The sequence below is a fragment of the Vigna unguiculata genome, chromosome 1 (genome assembly GCF_037176805.1).
Source record: "Vigna unguiculata cultivar grain cowpea cultivar isolate G323 ecotype 2 chromosome 1, ASM3717680v1, whole genome shotgun sequence".
NCBI classification, from domain to species: domain Eukaryota; kingdom Viridiplantae; phylum Streptophyta; class Magnoliopsida; order Fabales; family Fabaceae; genus Vigna; species Vigna unguiculata.
The window spans coordinates 24,349,774-24,370,609 of NC_140792.1; the positions used below are offsets into that span (position 1 = coordinate 24,349,774).

Consider the following 20,836-nt stretch of genomic DNA (forward strand, 5'->3'; position numbering starts at 1 on the left):
CTGATTCTCCTTTTTGGGTGAGCCCTTAGGCCCAATAGACTAGGGCAGCTCTTAAATGAAATGGTAGAATGTATGTGGGCCTTACATTTTGTTAAAAATATTTGTGCATATTTATATAAAAATTAAATTTGGTTTCAATTTAGAGAAAGATAAAATTGCACAATTTTTACAAAAATTGGGACTAAATTAGACAAAAATTAAAATACAAGAACCAATTTGAGAATGAGAAAATGACACCTATCATAATAGTGACACATGGCACTGTCACTGCCACGTGGCACAGTGTTAGCTTGACACGTGGCACAATATCAGTTTGACACGTGGCAAAATTTTAATTTTTTTTAAAAAAATAATAATTCAAAAATAAAAAAATTCAAAAATAAAAATAAAAAAATTCAAAAAATCCTGACACGTGACACATCATTTAATAATATTACTATACTAACGGAAATGACTTAATTGGATCAAATTTTCTAAAATAAAAACTAAATTAAGATAAAAAATAATTAAGGGATCAAATTCAAATTTTACTTCTGAAAGTATAGTTTAAGCAAAAGGATAAAATGATATATAGATTGATAACCATATTTTGAGCAGGTATCTGCACAGACCCAGCTGAACCAGAAAGACAAAACGTAACGGAAATTGTACCGGCAGCCATCGGCTATGACCACCGCTTTAAAGCCACCAATTGGGTTGCGCCCCCTCCAACCACCACCGCTTTTCCCTGTTTCCAAATCGTGTGTTTCTCCCTCTCCTCTTTCTCAATTGCATTTCGTTGCGTCTAATCCTCTCTGAGCCATATTCTTAATTGCAGGCTAAAGTTCCCAACAACTCAGCTTCCCAGAATCAACTGTAGCCACTCCTCTTTCGAAGTATGCTCCTCTCCAGTTACTCTTCGGCCTTTGTTTTACCACTAACCGTTTCCATTATTGCACTTACAAGAACTAGAATTGATTTTGTCTCTTGTGAAATTTAATTTGGTAAAAATACATGTGCATGTTTGGATTGAATTTGGGATAACCTAAAAGGCCTTTTACCCTGGAATAAGCAATTTTTTTTTTCGTTTTTCATTTGATGTATTGGAATTTGTTATTGTGCATTGGATGGATTGGGACATTATGATGGAAACTGCAGGAATGTATGTTCTGAAAAGCTTTATTTTTGCTTAAGGTTCGAGAGGTTAGCTATCAACCCCCGGGGACTCAGCTTAAACTTCTAAATTCAGTTAGCTTTTCACTTCCAGAGAAAAGGTTCGTAATTGTATGTGTCTTTGTTTCATCGTATTACTAACTTCAAAATATGGGAGAGGTCATGTAACTTTAGTTTATTTTCATCTATTTTTTATTATTTGAAAATTGAAGTGGGTCATTCAAGACATATGAAAATAAACTAAATTTACATAACTTTTCCCCCCAAAAAGTCATTGAATCCGCTCCCTCAAAATACTAAGATGATTTTCCTTAGTATGAAAGTTTTAATGATTCGTCTTCCTAGTTTTTTTATTTTTTGTATTATGTGGCAGCTTATTTCTGCCATTTGCAACAGTTTTGGCCTAATTTTTGGACAGAGTGGAAGTGGAAAAACAACCCTATTGCAGGTTATACGTTTTATCCCTTTAGTTTATGTTTCTTTTAGGTTGATGGTGGTCATAGCTCACGAAATGGCCTTGCATTTCTCCATTTAGCTTCTTGCAGGTATATGCAAACCAACCTCGGGATCTATTTACATCCAAAAGTATGGGAATGACGGAAATCCTAGTCAAACTCCAGAGCCCTTGGTGCCAGAAAGGGTTGGTATTGTCTTCCAGTTTCCTGAGAGGTATGAATATAAACTAATTGAATATAGTAAAAGGTTTTGTTAATCTCTATCTTGCATTTGTTTTAATTTTGTGTTGTAAATCTTGACCACATATCAAATATGTTGTTTGAGTGTAAGTGAATTGGCTGTTAAGGTGAGTAATTGAGTGTGAAGAAGAGGAAGAAAGGGGATATGAAGGTTAAGGTTGTGGAAAGTGTGAAGGCTAAGAAAAGCAAGAAGGCTTCGTGAGTTGGACTATGTTGTCTATCAGTGATATATGTTAGAAATTGCTGCTTGTTGCAGCTCTGTGCAAGCCTATGTGGTTTTGCTTCTTGAGTCCTTTGGTGGATTTTGGTTTTTGACTATGTTACTATGGTGGTTGTTTTTATGTTGGTTCAATCTGTGTGGTTTGATGCTAAAATTACTATAATTGAGGCTTAGAATGTTGTTAAATCGGTAAAATCAAACTGTGGCATTCTCTTAGAAAATGGACTTTAAGACTTAGCTCTAACTTATAAAACCAGTTTTATAAGGTAAGTTGCATTTACTTATATACTATAATTTGTCATATTTGTATTTGATTAGGGATCTGCAGCACACTTCCTCACACCGGCTCAAACATGAGAATAGGGGCTGAATAGCAGGTTATACGAAAGGATCTGTTTGGATACCATCTTATAGAAAAGTGGATTTTAAGGTTAATTCATCCTTTCAATGTGTGATCTCTAACAAATTTCAACAAGTACAATGTACTTAAGTTATTTAGAGATTGCATGATATTGGAACCTAAAATTTCTTTCATCAAAGTTAGTGTTTCACTTTAAACCAACTAGTTTCAAGAAAATGATAGGAGAATGCTGGAAGAAAAAAAAAAAGAAATTAGAGTTTGACTCTTGGGATACCTGCAAATTTCTTGTGGCTCAGTTCTGTAGAAACGGAAACAAGAAGCGATTAAGCTTAAACATAGATGTGTTGCAGACCAAATTCCCCAAAAAATCATGTAAAAATGAGTACCAAAACTATTTTATTTTATTGATGACTGTCTATTTGTTTGGAGAAAGTTCTGTTAATTATTGAGGATTACGAAGGACCAAAGACAGACTTATCTTATTTTCAAGACTAGTTTGTTTGCCATTATTTCAAGATAGAGGTGTTTTCCAAGTTTCTTGTTGGTGTTTAGCACATGGATTTTGTTATGATTTTTTGTCAAATATGTGGAGGGACAAAGTATCTTTTATTTATATATTTTATTTAATATATTTCTACTGTTACCATATCCTTATTTAACCTGTTATGAACATCCTTCATTGCTTTCTATTTTTCTTTATAATTCTTATAAAGTGGACTTTAAGCTTATTTTAACCGCATAAAACTGACTTAGTAATGGAGTTTGTACTCCCATATATATATATATATATATATATATATATATATATATATACTTGGATAGGCTTTTATGTCCTTTTAGAAAAACAGATTTTAAGTCTAATTTAACCTTACAATACCAACTTTGTCATGTGAGGTTTGCATCCTACATTAGTAGACAATGTGAGATCTTCAACTATGATAAATGAGTTGTCTAGTACACAAGGCTCCAACCATTGTGAGACTTGGAGAGGATCAAATTTATGCAACCTTTACCCGATGGACACCTGCGGCTTTTTTTACTAGAAGAACCATGAATTTATGACCCCAGATCTCAAGGCTAATTTACTGACTCACCATCTTCTTGTTTTTCAAATAGTAAATATTTTTGTTGATGGAGAAAAAATTTATTATATCACTGTCTAACATTAAGATGTAAATTACTACGATATTTTAGCAGATATGGCTCTTGTCCAAAAACAGGCAGCAGCAGCATAATACCTTTTGTAGCATTAGATATAACTTTCATATGTTCTTCTTCTAATTGAAATATTTTGAACTTTGAAGAATAATTATATTTATTTTAATATAAAAATATTTACGGCATTGTACCTTCTCTAATCTTTTATTCAGAATGGCATGTTGTTTAATTGTCTACAATGTACACTTTGATCATTTCATTTTTGTTGGATTGTCATTTCTAAAGTGCTACACATTTTGTTGTTGCAACGTAGGTATTTTGTGGCAGATAATGTGCTTGATGAAGTCACTTTTGGTTGGCCAAGGCAAAAGGGTAGCCATCACCTTAGGGAGAATCTTACTCTAGGGCTACAGAGGGCAATTAACTGGGTAGTTATGCCTTTGTATGTGATTATTTAATTTAATTTAATATGTGATTGATGACTTTCTTCTCCACTAACGCATTTATATATTTCATGTGCTATGTTCTTTCTTGTTTGTTACTATAGGTTGGATTAAGTGGGATATCATTGGATAAAAATCCTCACTCCCTCAGTGGTGGTTACAAACGCCGTCTTGCCTTGGCAATACAATTGGTAAGATGTTCTTTTCTAAATTCCTGCGTGCTATTGCTTCATGCTTACACCTGACTGGCTCCTCAGTAGTATATGGATGCTACCTCATTTATTACATTTTAGATGTCAATCAAGCAAGCATGAATTGGCATATGGTTAATGGTTTTTCTAAATGTACTTTTCAGGTGCAAACCCCTGATCTATTGATATTGGATGAACCTCTTGCTGGACTCGGTATGACAATGCAACATATGACTTCTTATTTTGTTTAGCTAGTTGCTATTGTACTCAATGAAGTAATTGATTTCTTCTTCCCATTAAGTCAAATTTTATTAAAAATCCAGGCTTTGTTGAAATTTTGTTTCTAAATTTTTTGTAATGCAATGCAATTGTTATTTGGGGGTGTTAAGAACCAAAAACAGAAGTCAGCAATCAAAACCAGATTCACCAATGTTACTAAACAAAATCTCAAAACCCCCAACTGCAATTGAGGACCTACTTATTAGGTCCTTGGTCTCAAATGGCATAACTAGCTACCGAGTTACAACTAGCTATAATTTAGCCCCTTTTTTCCTTCTATAATAGACTAGTAAAAGTCATTTCCCCTTTGTCTTAGTCTTGTTCTCATTCTTAACAATATATCCTTCTTTTGGAACAACCTTGTTCTCATTCTTAACTGTTAGAAGTGGGTTTAAAGCCTAACTCAACCCCACAAAACCGGCTTGTAAGGTGAGGTTTGCACCTCACTTATATATTGTGAATTGGCCTTATCTCTAGTCGATGTGGGACTTCCAACACACCCCTCACGCCGAGGTATATTCATCTCGTGCATGGGATAAGAAATTAGTGGGTGGTCTGTTAGTGGCCCGATATCGGGTGGAATGTCCAAGAAAGTTCGCTAGGATAGGCTTTAACTTGGCTCTGATACCATGTTAGAAGTGGGTTTAAAGCCTAACTCAACCCCACAAAACCGGCTTGTAAGGTGAGGTTTGCACCTCACTTATATATTGTAAATTGGCCTTATCTCTAGTCGATGTGGGACTTCCAACATTAACAATATACCCTTCTTTTGAAACAACCTTGTTCTCAAGGTTAAAATCTGTAAACTGACTAGTGAAATCCGATTCTAAACAATCTTCCCTAGTAGTTCCTTCCACGTTTTCAAACTCGCAAATTAACTAGTTAATTTCTGAGTCTATAAGTTTGGTCATTGTTCACAAGTTGATTTGTCTGGGACTCATTTTTTGACAGACTTAGAGTAGAATTGCCCAAACTTGGTTTACTCATGATAGACTCGTGAGTTTGAGATTGAGCCATTGAGTCTGTGGTTGGGCATAAAAACGACAATTGACGTCATTTTGGTTTGCCTTTTAAAAATCCGAAAACCCAATCTTGAAAACGTGTATCATACCTCCATTTTCACGCATCGTTCCCCTTCTCTGACACTGTTCCATTTCTCTTTCATCGCATTGTGGTTTTGTTTTTGATCATGGTTCTGTTTCTTATTGTAGTTCTGCTTCTCTTCTCTCATCGCATTGTGGTTTTGAGATCGTTTTATTTATGAGCTTAGTGGCGCAAGTCCTATGTGTGGTTTTTATCTATCATTTTTTCATATTATAATATTTTTTCTTTTAACTTTTTTTGGATTTTAATTTGTTATTTTATCTTTTTCTTTATTTTACTTTTTTTATCATATGTTTTTTCTTTATTTCCTATTTCTGTATTTTAAAATTCATGTTTTTAAAGTATTTCTTTTCTATTTCTTTTTTAGTTGCAAAATGTTTATAATGTCCAAAATTGTGTCTGATTGAATTTCTTTTGATCCCAATGCAAATTGCATTCTCACTTCCTAGACCTAGAAGTAAAAGTGTTGTAGGAAATAGGTCAGTTGTCAGATGGGAACCTGGAGTAGATGCCTTGGGTAGTGGATAAAAGCTAAATGTAATTATCGCTCAAAGGCATTCAATAAACGAATTTTCAGATTCAAGCATCATCTTGCCGGTACTTGATGTGATTATGAACCTTGTGCCTTAGTGTTAGAAGAAATTGAAGTTGTAATGATGAAAGTTGTAGCATAGGTTAGTGAAGCTTCAATAAAGAAAGGAAAGTTGAATAACATTAGAGAATTTGATGATGAGCAGAGTGAACAAGTGGATACTACTCAAAGTAGTAGTATGATATTCAAAAATAAAGGAAAGGAAAAATTTAGTCATGGTATTCAAGCTACTTTAAATTGGTTGTACAAAAAACATTGATCAAGACAAAAATGGTGTACAAGTTGTTGAATTTTTCTACAAAAGTGTCCTTGCATTCAGTGTTGTTAGAAATTCCGCTTTCGCAAAAACCTCCATCTTATGATGATGTTAGAGAAAACATTTGAAACAAGCAATGTAAAAAACTGATCTAATCCTTGAAGAGTAAAATGATGAGTGGAAGAGAATAGGTTGGACAATTCCGCATGATTGTTGGATAGATAAAAAGGAATGTAACTTTTTTTGGTGAATAGTCCTAAAGGAACTGCTTTTCTTTATTTATTGGATACCTCATACATCTCAATAACCACAAATGTTGGATGATGTTGTGGGATTTGTAGAGAGAATGTGGTGAAAGTAGTTATTGATAATTCTGCAAATTTTAAGGTAGCTAGAGAATTATTGATGCAAAAATGAGAGCATTTGTATTGTATCTTAACAATATCTAACACTCTTTAACAAATTTTACAGCACCCAACATTTTAAATACTTTATCAACAATTTTTGAGATTCTGAGGTATCCAATGAATAAAGAAACACACTGCTCACCAAAAAATTATAAATTGAATGTCTTTTCTTGTTTGTCCACCCATCCAACGTAATTGTGCAACTTGTTCTCTTCCAATCATCCTTGTAATCTTGAAGGAGTATATGATTTTTTCCCATTGCTTATTTCAAAAGCTTCTTTCTAACATCAATGGAGGTCTATAGCCAACACCACATCTCCCAATCATCTCACATTTTTGCAAAAGATGAATTTCTAATAACATTGAATGAAATGGACTACTGTATAAAAATTTCATCAACTTTTTCTTTATCACCTTTATTGTATAATTCATTTAGAGTAGTTTGAACACCATCAATAGATTTATCCTTTCCCTTACTTTTAAATATCTTGCTACTACTTTGACTTTGTTCACTCTCTTAATCACCATAAATTTCTTCAAGGCTATTCAACCTTCTTTTCTTCAATGAGGCATCCTTACCCTTAGTGGCAACTTTCATCATTAATGTTGTGTTTGGAATGGGGTGAGGATTTGAGGGAATGAGTTTGCGTTGATTTGTAGGTAAAGATGAAGTTATTTGGATTAAGAGAAAAATGGTTTGATTTGAGTGGAAAGTTGATGAAAGTTTGTGTATGATGTGATTGATAAAATTTAATAAATTATAATTTTTAGTAGAGTAAATTATATGATTACCATTTTACCCTTCAATGTAAATAGAAGAAATGATATTAAAATAAAATTAAAAATGTTATTAAAATTAGAAAAATATAATTTATTGATATCATTAATAACTTAAAATAAATTATTATTATTCTCAATGATAATTTAAAATAATTTATAATATAGACTATTTAATTTATATCTCCACATTTATTTAAATTTATTTTATTTTATATAATTAATTCATTTACAAAAGATATTTATTTGCATAATAATATTAATTATTATTATTATTATATAAAACTAATTATTATAATAGTTAAAATTAAAATTATATATATATATATATATATATATATATATATATATATATATATAATAATATACAGTGTTTTCAATATCCATATAATTAATATATAATTATTATATATATTTTATTATATAGTACTAATTATTATATGCACGTAACATGTAGAAACCTATGCAGGGTGTGCAGTTAGGAATCTTTCCTGCATACATTTAAGGAAAAAAGAAACTAATAAATATAATAAATGTAAGTAAATTAAATTGTTAAACGAGAGGGACAATAAAGTAATTTTAATATGATGATCTGGCTTTCCCTACCCATCTCTTTATTTCAGAGAGCGCCAAGCTCACCTGCAAATCCACACTCACAAATCAGCACAAAAAGCAAATCCAAACACATTTTCAAGTCACTTTCCATCCGCATGAATAGTACTCATGCGGATCTAAACACAGCATAAAACTTTAATTTCTTTTGGCACTGGAACAAAAGGTTCCAAATTGTATCTAGTACTAACAAGATGATGTTTGAATTTAAAAATTCCTTCATTAAATGTCTTCGAACAGTAATAACATCTCACTTTTTTCTGTTACCTAAAACATTTGTTCCATATTTCCGTCCAATATTTGTTACTTCCGAATACTTTGTTTCCATTGGAGATAACTTGATTTCTTGGAAGAGCAAGAAACAAAATGTTATGACAAGATCTAGTGCAGAAGCAGAATATAGAACTATTGTCTTAGTCACTTGTGAACTTGTTTGGTTTAAACAATTACTTAAAGAATTGCAATTTGGAGATGACACTCAAATAACACTTATATGTGACAATCAAGTTGCTCTTCATATTAATTATAGTCCTGTCTTTCATGAAAGGATAAAAAATATTGAGATTGACAATCGTTTTGTTCAAGAAAATATTGTATCTAGAGACATGAGGAGTGAGTTTGTTAACTCAAGTGATTAGTTAGGAGATATTTTTGCTAAGTCTTTATAAGGACGTAGAATTGATTATATTTGCAACAAACTTTATATGCAACAACTTGAGAGAGAGTGTTAGGTATTGTTAGTTACAATATCTTATGTTAGTTACAATATTATGTATATGGGCTTAGCCCATATTTTCTTTATTGTTTGGTATGACCATTTACTTATTAGCAAGACCATTTACTTTTATTATGATTTAAATGAAGGAAATTTAAGAGATAATGGGACAAGGGGAGGAGAGGATAAGTTAGAATTGGGGCAAAGTGTTGTTAAAAGAAATTGTTAGATCCAGGAATCGACCTAACAGTCTCTCCACAACTTAAAACGATGAAACTAATTTTGGCCTAACCTTTTCTAACCACATATTGACAAACGTCCCCTCATCTTCGACGACCTTCATTTTTAGCGACCCCAGTTGAGCTTTCTCTTCCTTTACAAACTGTTTTTTTTTTTTTTTTCTGAATTTGTCTTTTCTTATTTTCCTTTTTTCATTTTGAATACAAACTGTTATTTCCCTTTTATTCTACTTTTTCACTATCTTTATTTTCCCTATAGTCCTACTAATAGGACCCATGAGCCCATAATGATGCAAATCAAGATGTTACATCTAATAATTTCCCACTGGTCAGATTGGAAAGCACGTGCTGATGTTGTGAAGCTGTTGAAGCATTTGAAAAAGGAACTAACTGTGCTAGTTGTTAGTCATGATTTGAGGTTGTTTCAATTTACTCTACTCTATTGATTTTCATTTTCTTATTACATTTATCTGTTATGCATTTATTTAACTAATGATTTGTGAACGTGATTTATAAATTCTTTGATTTTTGCAAAGATATTGTTGTAACGTGTGTTCCAAAATGATGTCATGCATTGATGGGTAAACACATGATGTTCATTTTTACATGACTTATGTGTATCAACATAGTTGCTTGGTTTTTACGCAGTAAATTAATGTCAATCAAAGAGTTTTTAGTGGACTTGGATTTCTGACCCTTGTTTCTGTCTTGCACTATGAAAAATTGTTTTTATGTTGTTGGCTCAAATTAAGAAAAGAAACAAACAAATTCTATTCCAAAGTTTGTTTTCCAAAATTGTTTGTGAAAGGGTTTCTTGTGATGGTTATCTAATGAACACTTAGTCACAGACTAGGATGAACACATCATTGTTGACAAACTCAACCCAAAGATCAAATACATAAAATATGCAGAAAGAGACAAGTAATGAAGAAGATGCCACAATCGAGATAGATTGATAAGCCATCGAAGATTATTCTCTTCAAATTATATATTCAAAGATAAAAATTGGATGTCCTTCCCGAAGATTCTCTTCACTAGCATAAAGCTTAAGACACAAATGACTCCAAACTAATTAGAAAAGTTAAAAGATGCCTACTTATGCTATGGACCTATGATTACTAGGATGATCTAACTATTTTGGTAAGAACTTCAATTCATCTTTTAATGTTTCTAAAACTTTATGTAAGGACTTTTGGTTATAAACTCAAGAAGTTTGCTAAACGTATCAACCAGAAGTTCAGTCCTAGATATTATTGACCATAAGAGGTCATTGAACATGTAGGGGAGGCTGCATACAAGCTGAAGTTACCTGAAGATGGCATAGTACACCCGTTTTTTCATTTATCATTACTTCAACCCATTGTAGCAGTTGAAGTTAATGTGCAACCACTTCCTCAATGTTTGACTGAAAATTGGGGGATATTGACTATAAGACAAGATGAAGATTACAAGTGGGAAGTCTTGGTAAAATGGAAAGACATGCCAACTTGTGAAAATTCATGGTCATACTTGTACAAGATGAAAGAGTCATTTCTGGAATTTCACCTTGAGGACAAGGTGAATTTTATGGGAGGAGGTATTGATACGAACCAGGCCAGGTTACTAAAGTGTATGAAAAGAGAAAGTCGAAACCCATTACTTGAGGGTCCACGAGCACACACGTGATTTGAGTGTACTAACAGTTTGGCTGAGTTGGTGTGAGGAGAGAGAGTAGAGAATCCCTTAGATCTTTTCGGTTTGAGTGAGAGGTGAGGGAATATATGGGAGGGTGATTGTGCTGTACGGATGGGAATTGACTTTAGCTGAGATGGCATTGAGCTCTCTCGAGAGTCATTGCTTTTCTGTATCAGATTTCATAAAGAATAATAATATACAGTATTCTCCGTATCTCTGTTTCCTCTCTATTCTTAAGCTTCCTATAATTTCTGGTATCTATCATTATAATTTTCAATTTTGAGAAAGTGATATGCATTAGTTGTTACAAGAGGATTTCTTGCAATATTGCATTGTCACCATGCCAATTAATAGTGATATAAAGGTTTTAACACGAAGGGAGTTGCCTAAAAACTTTTAAAACTGTAAGGACTTTCTGAAAATGTTTCAAATTATTCTGGCTAAATTAAAAACTTAATAAAACTATAGTAATTTACAGAGTAATTTAATCTATATAGTTTTTAAGGATTTCTTGTCATCTTATATTTGTATCTCACTTTCTATCACCATAAATTCTGCTTATCAAGAAAGAGAGAGTGAAGTTTACGTTTCTCTTTTTATCCCAACACTGTGACTTAATGATTTTTCTTATGGAGATTTGTGTGCATTTCAGAGAATTTGCAAGTCTAGTTGATCGATCATGGAGAATGGAAATGGGTGGAAACCTTAAAGAAGAATTTCTACCATTGTAATTATGCTCAATTGCCTTTTTAATCTCCGTGACATTTTATGAGTTTTGTACCTCTATCGTCAAGGCTTGATTTATTTTCTATTGTACCTTGGATGCTTAAACTGGGAATTCTGAAAAAATAAAAATATAGTTCTATAAATAGCTTTCTTGAGATTTGATCATTGAAATGGTCTCACGGCCTCTATGAAAATTAGTTATGAGTTCAGTTCTTGCTATTCCCATTTTAAAAATTGAAAAAATAAAAATATAATTCTATAAAAAGCTTTCTTGGGATATGGACATTAATATGGTCTGGAGGTCTCTTTGACAAGTAGTAATAGCTTCAGTTCTTGCTATTCCCATTTTAAAAACTAATTAAATTTCTGCATATATATGCCTATGGCATACTTGTTTTGCCCATGTTTCAAGCCAAAGGCAAACAAGTGAGGTAATTTAGAGATATAATTGTATAAAAAGCATATAACAATTTCCACGAAAGATAACGATAGGAACTTCTATTAAGATATTCAATGGAATACTAAGTGTTTTATTTCTTTTGCCTTAATAGCTAGCTAAGGGTGGGCTCCTCAAGTAATTATTAGATAACTACAATTTTAACATTTAAAAGGTAAGTTATGATTCTTGTGTTCTAACCAGTGGCCTGCACATTCATTTCATTAGGTCTATTTGAGGGTCAGTTGAATGCTCATAAAATCCTAGTAAAGAGAGTTTGTATTGACCTCATACCAAGTCCTAGAAATCTGTTCTTGTGGTTGATGATGCATATCTTTGGTTGCAATTGATTTGTTCATTTTCATTTGCGGTACTCTTCTTTGACACGGTAAAATCAAGTAAAATTAACAAACTAGTAAAATTAAACCAAACATGTCTATTTATTGAGAAACTGTCAAGAAACACACAGATTTATTGGTTGCATGATTACTTCAAGTACAGGCATAATACAATCATTTTTTTCAAATTACCAATACTAGTTTTACAAGTCTCACTTATAGTGCAATTCATCACCACTTTAGCATAGTTTAATTCAACTTGCTACAGCTCCAGCACCAAATCTACAATATAAAAAATTATGAATGAGTAATAATACGTAATCATAATCTAATTATACTTCAGTCATGCATGTATTATGATACTTCATGATATATTAATTTGCATTCAAAAATATGCTCAGGATTAGTTTGAGATTGATTGTATGTTGCATCTTATAAAACATTTTAATCAAAATACTTATTGATAGGGTGTTTGTGTATAATTTGTAGGATGTGTGGTGGGAAAGAGGATCAATACTAGAACCCTTTTTATCTTGATAAGTGTCCAATATATGATCAAAGTAATTGGCAGTAATGCTGAAAATATTAGAGGAAATTCAGAAAAAATGCTTTGGAAGATAATACAATCAGAATTGACACACAGACCTGCCCTCCCGGCTTAAACAACAATACGGCTCTACAAAATTCTGTTATGCCTCCCCACAATTTCACATCCTCTTATTTGACAGTTTGCTTTTCTCTGTTTCACAACAATACTCAACACTCCCTTGATCCAACCTCTTGCCCCCTCTCTTTGTTTGCCTTGTCATTTGTTTATTTTGGCAATTTTTACTGTATTGTTGTTGAGATGAGACTTTTTATGAATATGTAAAATGGTGCTAATGGAAGATATTTATCAAATTTGTGTGTAAGGAATTGCATTCTAGATGTATGTACTTACACTCTGCGTCTGTTCTGATCCAGTGCTCATTATTTCCAGTTGAGCTACTGCTTATTTGCCCAAGCTGTGGTGGGTTCCAATTGATCGTACGGTGTTGGGACCACTCTCTTGATTTGGTATCTGGATGAAATTTTTTGCCTTTGTCTGGATTTGTGGGCTTCCCATTATCATATTCATGGAAGAATTCATGAGAAACATTTTGCATCTCATCTTTGTGGGATTTAATGAAATCCTTTCCGTTTATGGGGCTTTCAGGATAGACTTTTCTGTGAAACAAACGTAGAGCCTGCATACCCTGATGAATGAATCAAATAATTTATGATAACGTCATAGTATTCAATGTATTTTCAAGACATTCATATTGAAATTGAGAGTTTGCTTTCATAGCTAAATTATTCTGGCACTTTACTTATCAGGACTGACATTTGGAACATTACTCTTTGACAAAGTTATATTTAGTTTAATTCCTTACCGGAATACCTTCTGTTCAAGTTCTTTAGATATGTTTAATAAATTTCAGATGTTCATATACCTATTTTCTTCAGATTCTCCTTTATGTATGGTGTTTTACTTTATTATATATGAAAACACCCAAGCAATAAATATGTTATTTTCGTATTGATAATTTTTTGCTAATAAATCTGTGAACCTGATGGTGATTCTCATAATCTGGTTTGTATTGTTTGTGTTTGGTTTCATCCTTTTTTACATTATTCCTAGTGTAGTGAACACATTCAATTTTCATTGGCTATATGTTACTAATATGATAAAGAAATAATCAAAGGTAACAAGTGGTAGAACAACCAAGAGACTTCTTGTTAAATGTGATTCAGAAGATCTAGTATAAGAGACCAACCTTGTGGAGTTTTTTATTTGTTGAAGCACAATCAGCATCTTTCCTGGAAGTGTTGCAGCTTTCTAAAGAACTGTAGACCCTTTTCAATACCTTTCTCATAATATGCCTGGCAGCAGACTTATGTGTTTCCTTGACTTGTGTTTCACCTCTTATTCCTGTCTCTATACAATCTTGACTTGTTGCCTTTGTCCTATAAAGTAGCTCAGCTAACGATGCTCTCTTTTTACTTACTTGTTTTGTTTCTGGTAGTTCAAATGAGGACCCCAGTAAATATCCTTGCAGTGGACATACAGCTTTGTTTCTGTAATCTTCAGCTTTGGGTCCATCTGTTTCCTTTGCACTAAGTGTGATAGTGCTAACATAGCTGTTTCTTCCTGATGAATCATGAAAACTTTCTTCTCTTTCAGCCTCTAGAAATTTCTCGAGCTCATAACTTATGAGCTTGAGTTCATTTTCTGTCACCTCTTCACTTCTCATTGGTATGTTTCCCGAAGGCTTAGCAAATGTTGGTGTTCCTGGTTCATTGGTGTCTGTTTCTGTACCAAGTGTTCCAATTGTTAGGAAACCTTCAAAGAGCTGAGAGCATATTGCTGGTGTTTCTTCTTGAGACTTATCTTCTCGGCTGTCAACCAATCCAGAATAAGATATTTGATTTTCCTGATTGTGTGACTTTGAGAAACTGGGCTGATTTTTGGAGCTGAAGCATGGCTTTGTATGGGAGTATTGATTGTCAAGTGTTGGCTTCACTGTAAGGCAAGTACAAGGGTTTCCTGAAATTTGAGTCCAAAGAAATTACTAAACTTTTGAAATTAACAATTGATAAGACATATGCATGCTACATATCTTGGTGAAACATTGATTCTTGGTATTGTTCTCCTGGTATCTGGAAAGAGGACTATGGAACTTGAGAGAAAAGGGATAATAGTTAGATGAGTTAAATGTGGACAAGGGAAGTGGAGAGTAATACATGTACAAATTTTTAATTGCAGTACGTTAGTGTTTGCAACCACGTGATAAAGTGGGATGCAGAGGTTTGAAGTACAGTAGTCGTCTTGATATGTTTAAAAGACCTACTGTGCAAAACACCTTACGCTTACGCTGAATCTCTTAAAATTTTGGTAAGATTATTCATAGACTAGAGATCAGAAAAATCAACGTAATGTTCATATTGTGCTATTTCATTGACTGACAGTAACCAATCAGTCACCAAATTTAGAAGTGTTTAGGTGTGACTGGTGACAGTCTTTAGCCTTCACTGAATGCCTTAAAGATTCTTATTCCTTTTCATTCATTTCCATTAAGAAAAATAGAGGAAAATTGGAATCTAAGAGATAAGATAATAAGGACAGCTTAATACCAAATGTGAAATCCTTGAAAGGTTCTATACTATTCTGCCGAAGTTTTCGATGCACCCATTGAAATAACTGCAATAAGGAAAGTCAGGGATGAAGCTGAAGGAATGAAGAAATTTTTAATTGTCAATGGGCAGAGTTTAGACTCACCTTCATTTTGGTCTCTTTTCCTGTTTGATAACCAAATTCTCTTAGTGACTGATTATGCTGGTAGATATATATATATATATATATATATATATATATATATATATATATATATATATATATATATATATATATATATATATATATATATATATATATATATATATATATATATATATATGTGTGTGTGTGTGTGCAAAGAAAAAGATCTCTAGGATTGGCAGGTTACGATTACTAAAGTGAAAAGGCAAAAGACCTTTTCTTTGTGATTTATTATGAGTTGGAACTAGATTTATGCTAGAAGAGTCTACGTTAGATGTGCCCATAGAGAAAAACAATTAGATAGATACAACAGTGTGGTTGGCTATTCTTTTCAAAACACCATCAAATTGCTATTTGTCTATATTTGTCTCTGTATGAACTTAATGGAGTTCGACCACTGACAGATGTAAATACGTAATGCTTGATGACAAATACTGTCAATTTTGAATCATGAGGCTAAAACACTATCAGAAAAATTTACTCTACTATGGTTACAAATGTATCTAATAATACACTATTACAAATTAGGGAAAATTTAAATTTTCAGTTGTTGAGTTCTTTCAGTGACATGCTATTGTTGGAAACATTGCTGTTTAATTCGAAGGTCCTACTTCTATTAAGTGATTAATTTATTCCTGTACTCGGCAAGATGTAAACCATCTTTATTGTAGTATCAGCTATAAACCGAGAAACTTTTTCTCTGTTTAACTTGAAAAATCCACAGTCCCAGTGTTTTGAATTTTCTGACGCTGTTAGGGAACCAGTAGAACTTGCTTAGACACTTCTAATGTTAGTTAGAATTAAAACGCTAGACTTGATTCTTTGCAGGGCTAGCGTGAGAAGTTTCTGGATGAGCTAAAAGCATTAAGAAAATATCTTTTCATGTGTGCCTGATAATATATTTATGTGCTTATATCATTGTCAATATTGTTATGATGAACATATAGATAGGAGGTGCAAGTATCAGCGTAAAGAGAGGGGCAGGGGTAGATGGTCAAGTGGATAAACGTTCAATCATTATCACATCGAGCCCAAAGACAACTGTGCTAATAGCTCTTTGACTATTATTGTGTTGATTTTGAATTTTTATTAACGTTCTTTATGATGCCTTGTGGTAACTCTTGATAAAACCTTTTATGTCTCTCTAATTTCTCAGATTTCCACATATGCACATTGCAGATTGATTAAAAGTGAAGTTAAAGTCTACAAGAAGAGAAAAATATTGTTCGTATGCATTATTAAAAAATCTTATATTTCCTGTCAATTTTATTTTAAAATTTTTGTTACAAGAAATACTTATAAATTTTGTTATGAAAAAAATTTGTGAGAAATATTATCAATTTTTTGTAAAATATTTTGTATAAAATATTTTTCGCAACAAATTTTGTAAGAAATACATACGAATTTTATAATTTTGTAGAAAATAATTATCCAAAGAAATTATTATTTAAAATTCTTAGAAAAAATAATAATAAAAAGTTTTTTCTTATAAATTTTTTTAACAAATTTATAAAAAAATTTTCGTATAATATGAAAAATTTTAGTAGTGATAGTTTGACACGTGATTTTAAGAAAAATATTGAATTTTAAACCTTGGAACGAGATCATATAAGGGATGATAACCCCTAGCCCTGCACTTTGTTTGATGTGACTTGATTTCTTACATCTTTCTCAATCAAGGAGCACTTCCCGTTTCATGCTATCCGCAGTTTAATCTTTTAGGCTTTTATCCGAGCCATTTTTGTTTGTAGTTATGCCATATGAACTGCCTTTTTTGACGTACAGCATGTCGAAGAGATAATTTCTGTTCCTGAAAGTTCAGCATCACGCCTAGATAGTGATCCCAGGGGAAAAGTGTAGTAACAGCTCAGGCGTGAACACAAACTGTAGTGAAGTTTCGGCGTAAACACTATGTAGCAATGTTTACTTTTAAGATATTCATGAAAGTGCTGCAGGGTTAGCACTTTCTTTACTAAGTACAAATAATTTTTACGGCCCATTCAAAGATAAACATGTTAGGCTGTTTCTTCCTGCACCTTTACAAGTTTCTTTATCACCTCTTTTCATTGTGGAATGGATTTTTCATAGTGCACATTCCTGAATGAACAGGAGGTAGCAGAAAAAACTTGTCGGGTGCATGAAGTCAGTGTCAATATACTATAGGAACCCTAGTTTCTCTAAGGATGGTAATTTGTAATTGAATTTACTCATGAACATACTTATATTATATCTGCTTTTTTATCCAAAATTTAGAACACCCTTGGTTCAAGATGGGCCCTTTCTTTCTAGTCAATTTATTTGGCACTGAACAATAATTTTCTTGAAAATAGTACACTACAGAAGACTGGATTGCTCCTGCACAATCCAGAAAAGTGCTGAATTATTGAGTTAAGTACGACTGGCTTACTGTTGATGGGTCATTCATAATATATTCTCCTTTGGATTGGTTGATATAAAGTGTGCAGCGTCAGCATCACACTTGCTGCATCAACTACATTTGTTTGTCACATGCTTACCTGCTTTCTCAGGAATGTTGTCTCAAATCTTGTTTAACTTTAATGCTTAATCTTTTCCTTCAAGTTGTTTTCATGACCAATATTTTCTTTTAACTCTGCATGTGGAACAAGGCTAAAATACTTGACTAACAATGAGGACGTTCCCATTTTAGAAACAATTTCTTGGCATCACGACACCAGTTCACTATGTTTCAACAGGGGAATATGTCCCAAGTCCTAGCCCAATAATTGCTTAGTCAGATAGGCTTATTACTGATTCAAACAAATCCCACTAATGAGCTCAACTTTTGTGTTATGGCATCTTCAAATTTAGCAGCAAGCTGGGCAGACTAACATGAAAATTGCCATTTGCTAGTAAGGACAGAGCCAAGTCAGCCATTCAAAAAGTGATATCCAAAACAAACACTAAATCTTCAGAGTTATGGGGTCACCTTAGTCAGTGCAGCAGGGTACATGTGTGACCCATGTAAAGGATAGATGGTGACCATGTGAATTCCACGTGACAAAGAAATTCAATTTGGTTTATACTTATAATTTAAGGAACATAATCAAACCCAGTCTCTTCTTACAACCACTGACTTATCTTCTTTCCATTACAGGTTTATTTATCACCGAGTCTGTTTCACGGATTAAAAATGTATTTTTGAATATAATTTTTAATGTTATAGGATTTGAACGATTATTTTCCGGTGTTATTGATTCTTGTAAAAGTTTTACCTTCTAATTTTATTGTATTTGTCTACATTTTCATTTTTATTGCGATGAAGAAGTGATGGAAATATACGAAATTATTATTCCAAATAAGCTCACCCTAGACATAGTTGTCATTTCATGAAAATTTTATTAAAAATAAAGCAAAAAGTAAAAAAATCGAAGGATCACACCAAAATTCTATACTTTGAACTTCATATACTAGGAAAAAGGCAAATTCTTCTGCATATTAAAAAAATCATCATTAGCCAATGCTTTTACAATAAAAAAAAAGGTCTTTAAATTTTAGAAGGTTTTTTTTTTTTTTTTGAGGATTTAGCATTAACTTTCTTTAGCCTACCCCTACTAGATTTTCTTATAGTTTGGAATCGGCTCATCATTCTTTTCAATATTAGAATCTTTTCTCTGATGAAATTTATTAGCTCATTAAGAAGTTATTTTCGATTCCTCTACAAAATGAGTTTCCTATGTCAAAGGATTAAGAATTGTCACTGAACCACTATGAGTTGAATGTAATTGTTGTAAACCTTGCAAACTATTCACAATGGGAGTGACATTTTCCAAAGAAACCATACTAGCCGAAGAATCAAATTCCACTTACACGCCACTATCTATATTCTTAACAAGAGAAGATCCATTCACAACATAAATATTAACATGATTAATCACCAATGGCTCAAGCTGTGACTGAGCAACAGGTTGCACCATAAAAGACTGAATCAAAAGTCTAACATAGGCTCCATCGCAGGTTCCACCACAGACTCTACTTGATCTAAAGAGCCTTTAGTCCCATCTTGTGCACCAACCACCTTTGGACGATAATGTTGTTGAATTTTTGTGCCAACTATTTTCTCCCACCAAAAATAACATTGACAGTGTTGTAACTGTCTACAATTAGATAGATCATGACTAATCATTTTACAATTTGAACAAAATGAATGCAATTTTTCATACTTCAGATCAACAATAAACCCAAATCTTGACCTTCCACCAAAATTGATTAGGAAAATCATATAACAAATCAACATCGATTAAGATATGTGCAAAGAAATCTCGAGACTTATTCTTAGTATAATCATCCAAAGATAAATTTCACATGCTATTGATAAAATCGCTTTCAGTTGTCAATACTCTAAAGGAAGGCTATGGATACGAACCCAACATTGAATTTTTGTGAGTTTCATGGAAGCCGAGACAAAATGAAGAATGTCCAGAGATAAATTTGAAGTTCCAACAACCAAAATCCTTTGCTTGTCTTCTAAAGAAGGAAAAACAAATTCATAGAACCTTTGCCAAGTGGAATTGCCTTCCATTAACCTAAATGCTTCCAAGGCACATCAAGTTTTTCACAAAGGTCTAAATGTGTAAGCGATTTATCCATTTTTGTTAACAAAATATACTCATGCAAATGACTTTTGGAATCCTTCAAACCAGCAAGACAAACTTCTTTAGAACTATGCATGAAGACCATATCTCCCTTTATACAAGGATAAGGTAATTGGGACAAAGGAATATTACACACATTATTAAGGACATGGACAAATGTACATTTTTGTACCCACACATTTAAAGAACACAAATTTGAAGAAGATTTAAAGAAAGATAATATTTTGTGATCTTGATCCTCTAAGCTACCCTTAGGAATATGAAACCATGAAGAAGAAATAATACTTATGCTTCACACAATAGCAGACCTCCCTCTAATAAACCACTCTCTAACCCATTTGTGCAGATCCAACTGCTTCCAACATACAATCACGAACGAGCACTCCATGTGATACACGATCAGTGCTCCACACGCAAAACCCTCACCTCTATAGGCCACCACTGAATCTTACTAGCCACCCAAAGTTAATATTCATTACACATGTAATTTTTCTTTTTTTTCATATTTTTA

The 20,836-nt window shown here is 32.7% G+C and overlaps 2 protein-coding genes across 8 annotated transcripts; one reads left to right on the forward strand and one right to left on the reverse strand.

Moving 5' to 3' along the window:
- Window positions 1–580: 580 nt before the first annotated feature.
- Window positions 581–13,792, forward strand: ABCI11 (non-intrinsic ABC protein 14). Of its 7 annotated transcripts, none has more exons than XM_028086757.2 (11): window positions 581–740; window positions 818–875; window positions 1,174–1,253; window positions 1,549–1,600; window positions 1,688–1,821; window positions 3,900–4,014; window positions 4,134–4,220; window positions 4,385–4,433; window positions 9,535–9,619; window positions 11,528–11,602; window positions 13,355–13,792. In XM_028086757.2, the coding sequence occupies exons 1-11, from the start codon at window positions 667–669 to the stop codon at window positions 13,356–13,358; spliced, it is 813 nt and encodes a 270-aa protein (XP_027942558.1). In that variant the 5' UTR covers window positions 581–666; the 3' UTR covers window positions 13,359–13,792. The 7 variants fall into 7 exon arrangements, 4 of the variants coding, with proteins under 4 accessions (XP_027942558.1, XP_027942550.1, XP_085526744.1 ...); XM_028086749.2 differs by lacking the exon at window positions 13,355–13,792 and adding an exon at window positions 12,865–13,275; XR_003606634.2 differs by lacking the exon at window positions 9,535–9,619 and having other exon boundaries at window positions 13,339–13,792.
- Window positions 12,459–15,751, reverse strand: LOC114189284 (protein LAZY 1). The gene is made up of 5 exons (XM_028078002.2): window positions 15,674–15,751; window positions 15,529–15,595; window positions 14,172–14,941; window positions 13,316–13,610; window positions 12,459–12,657 (listed from the first exon to the last, which is right to left on the reverse strand). Exons 1-5 carry the CDS (start codon window positions 15,677–15,679, stop codon window positions 12,638–12,640), a joined length of 1,158 nt encoding a protein of 385 aa, XP_027933803.2. The 5' UTR covers window positions 15,680–15,751; the 3' UTR covers window positions 12,459–12,637.
- Window positions 15,752–20,836: the final 5,085 nt, after the last annotated feature.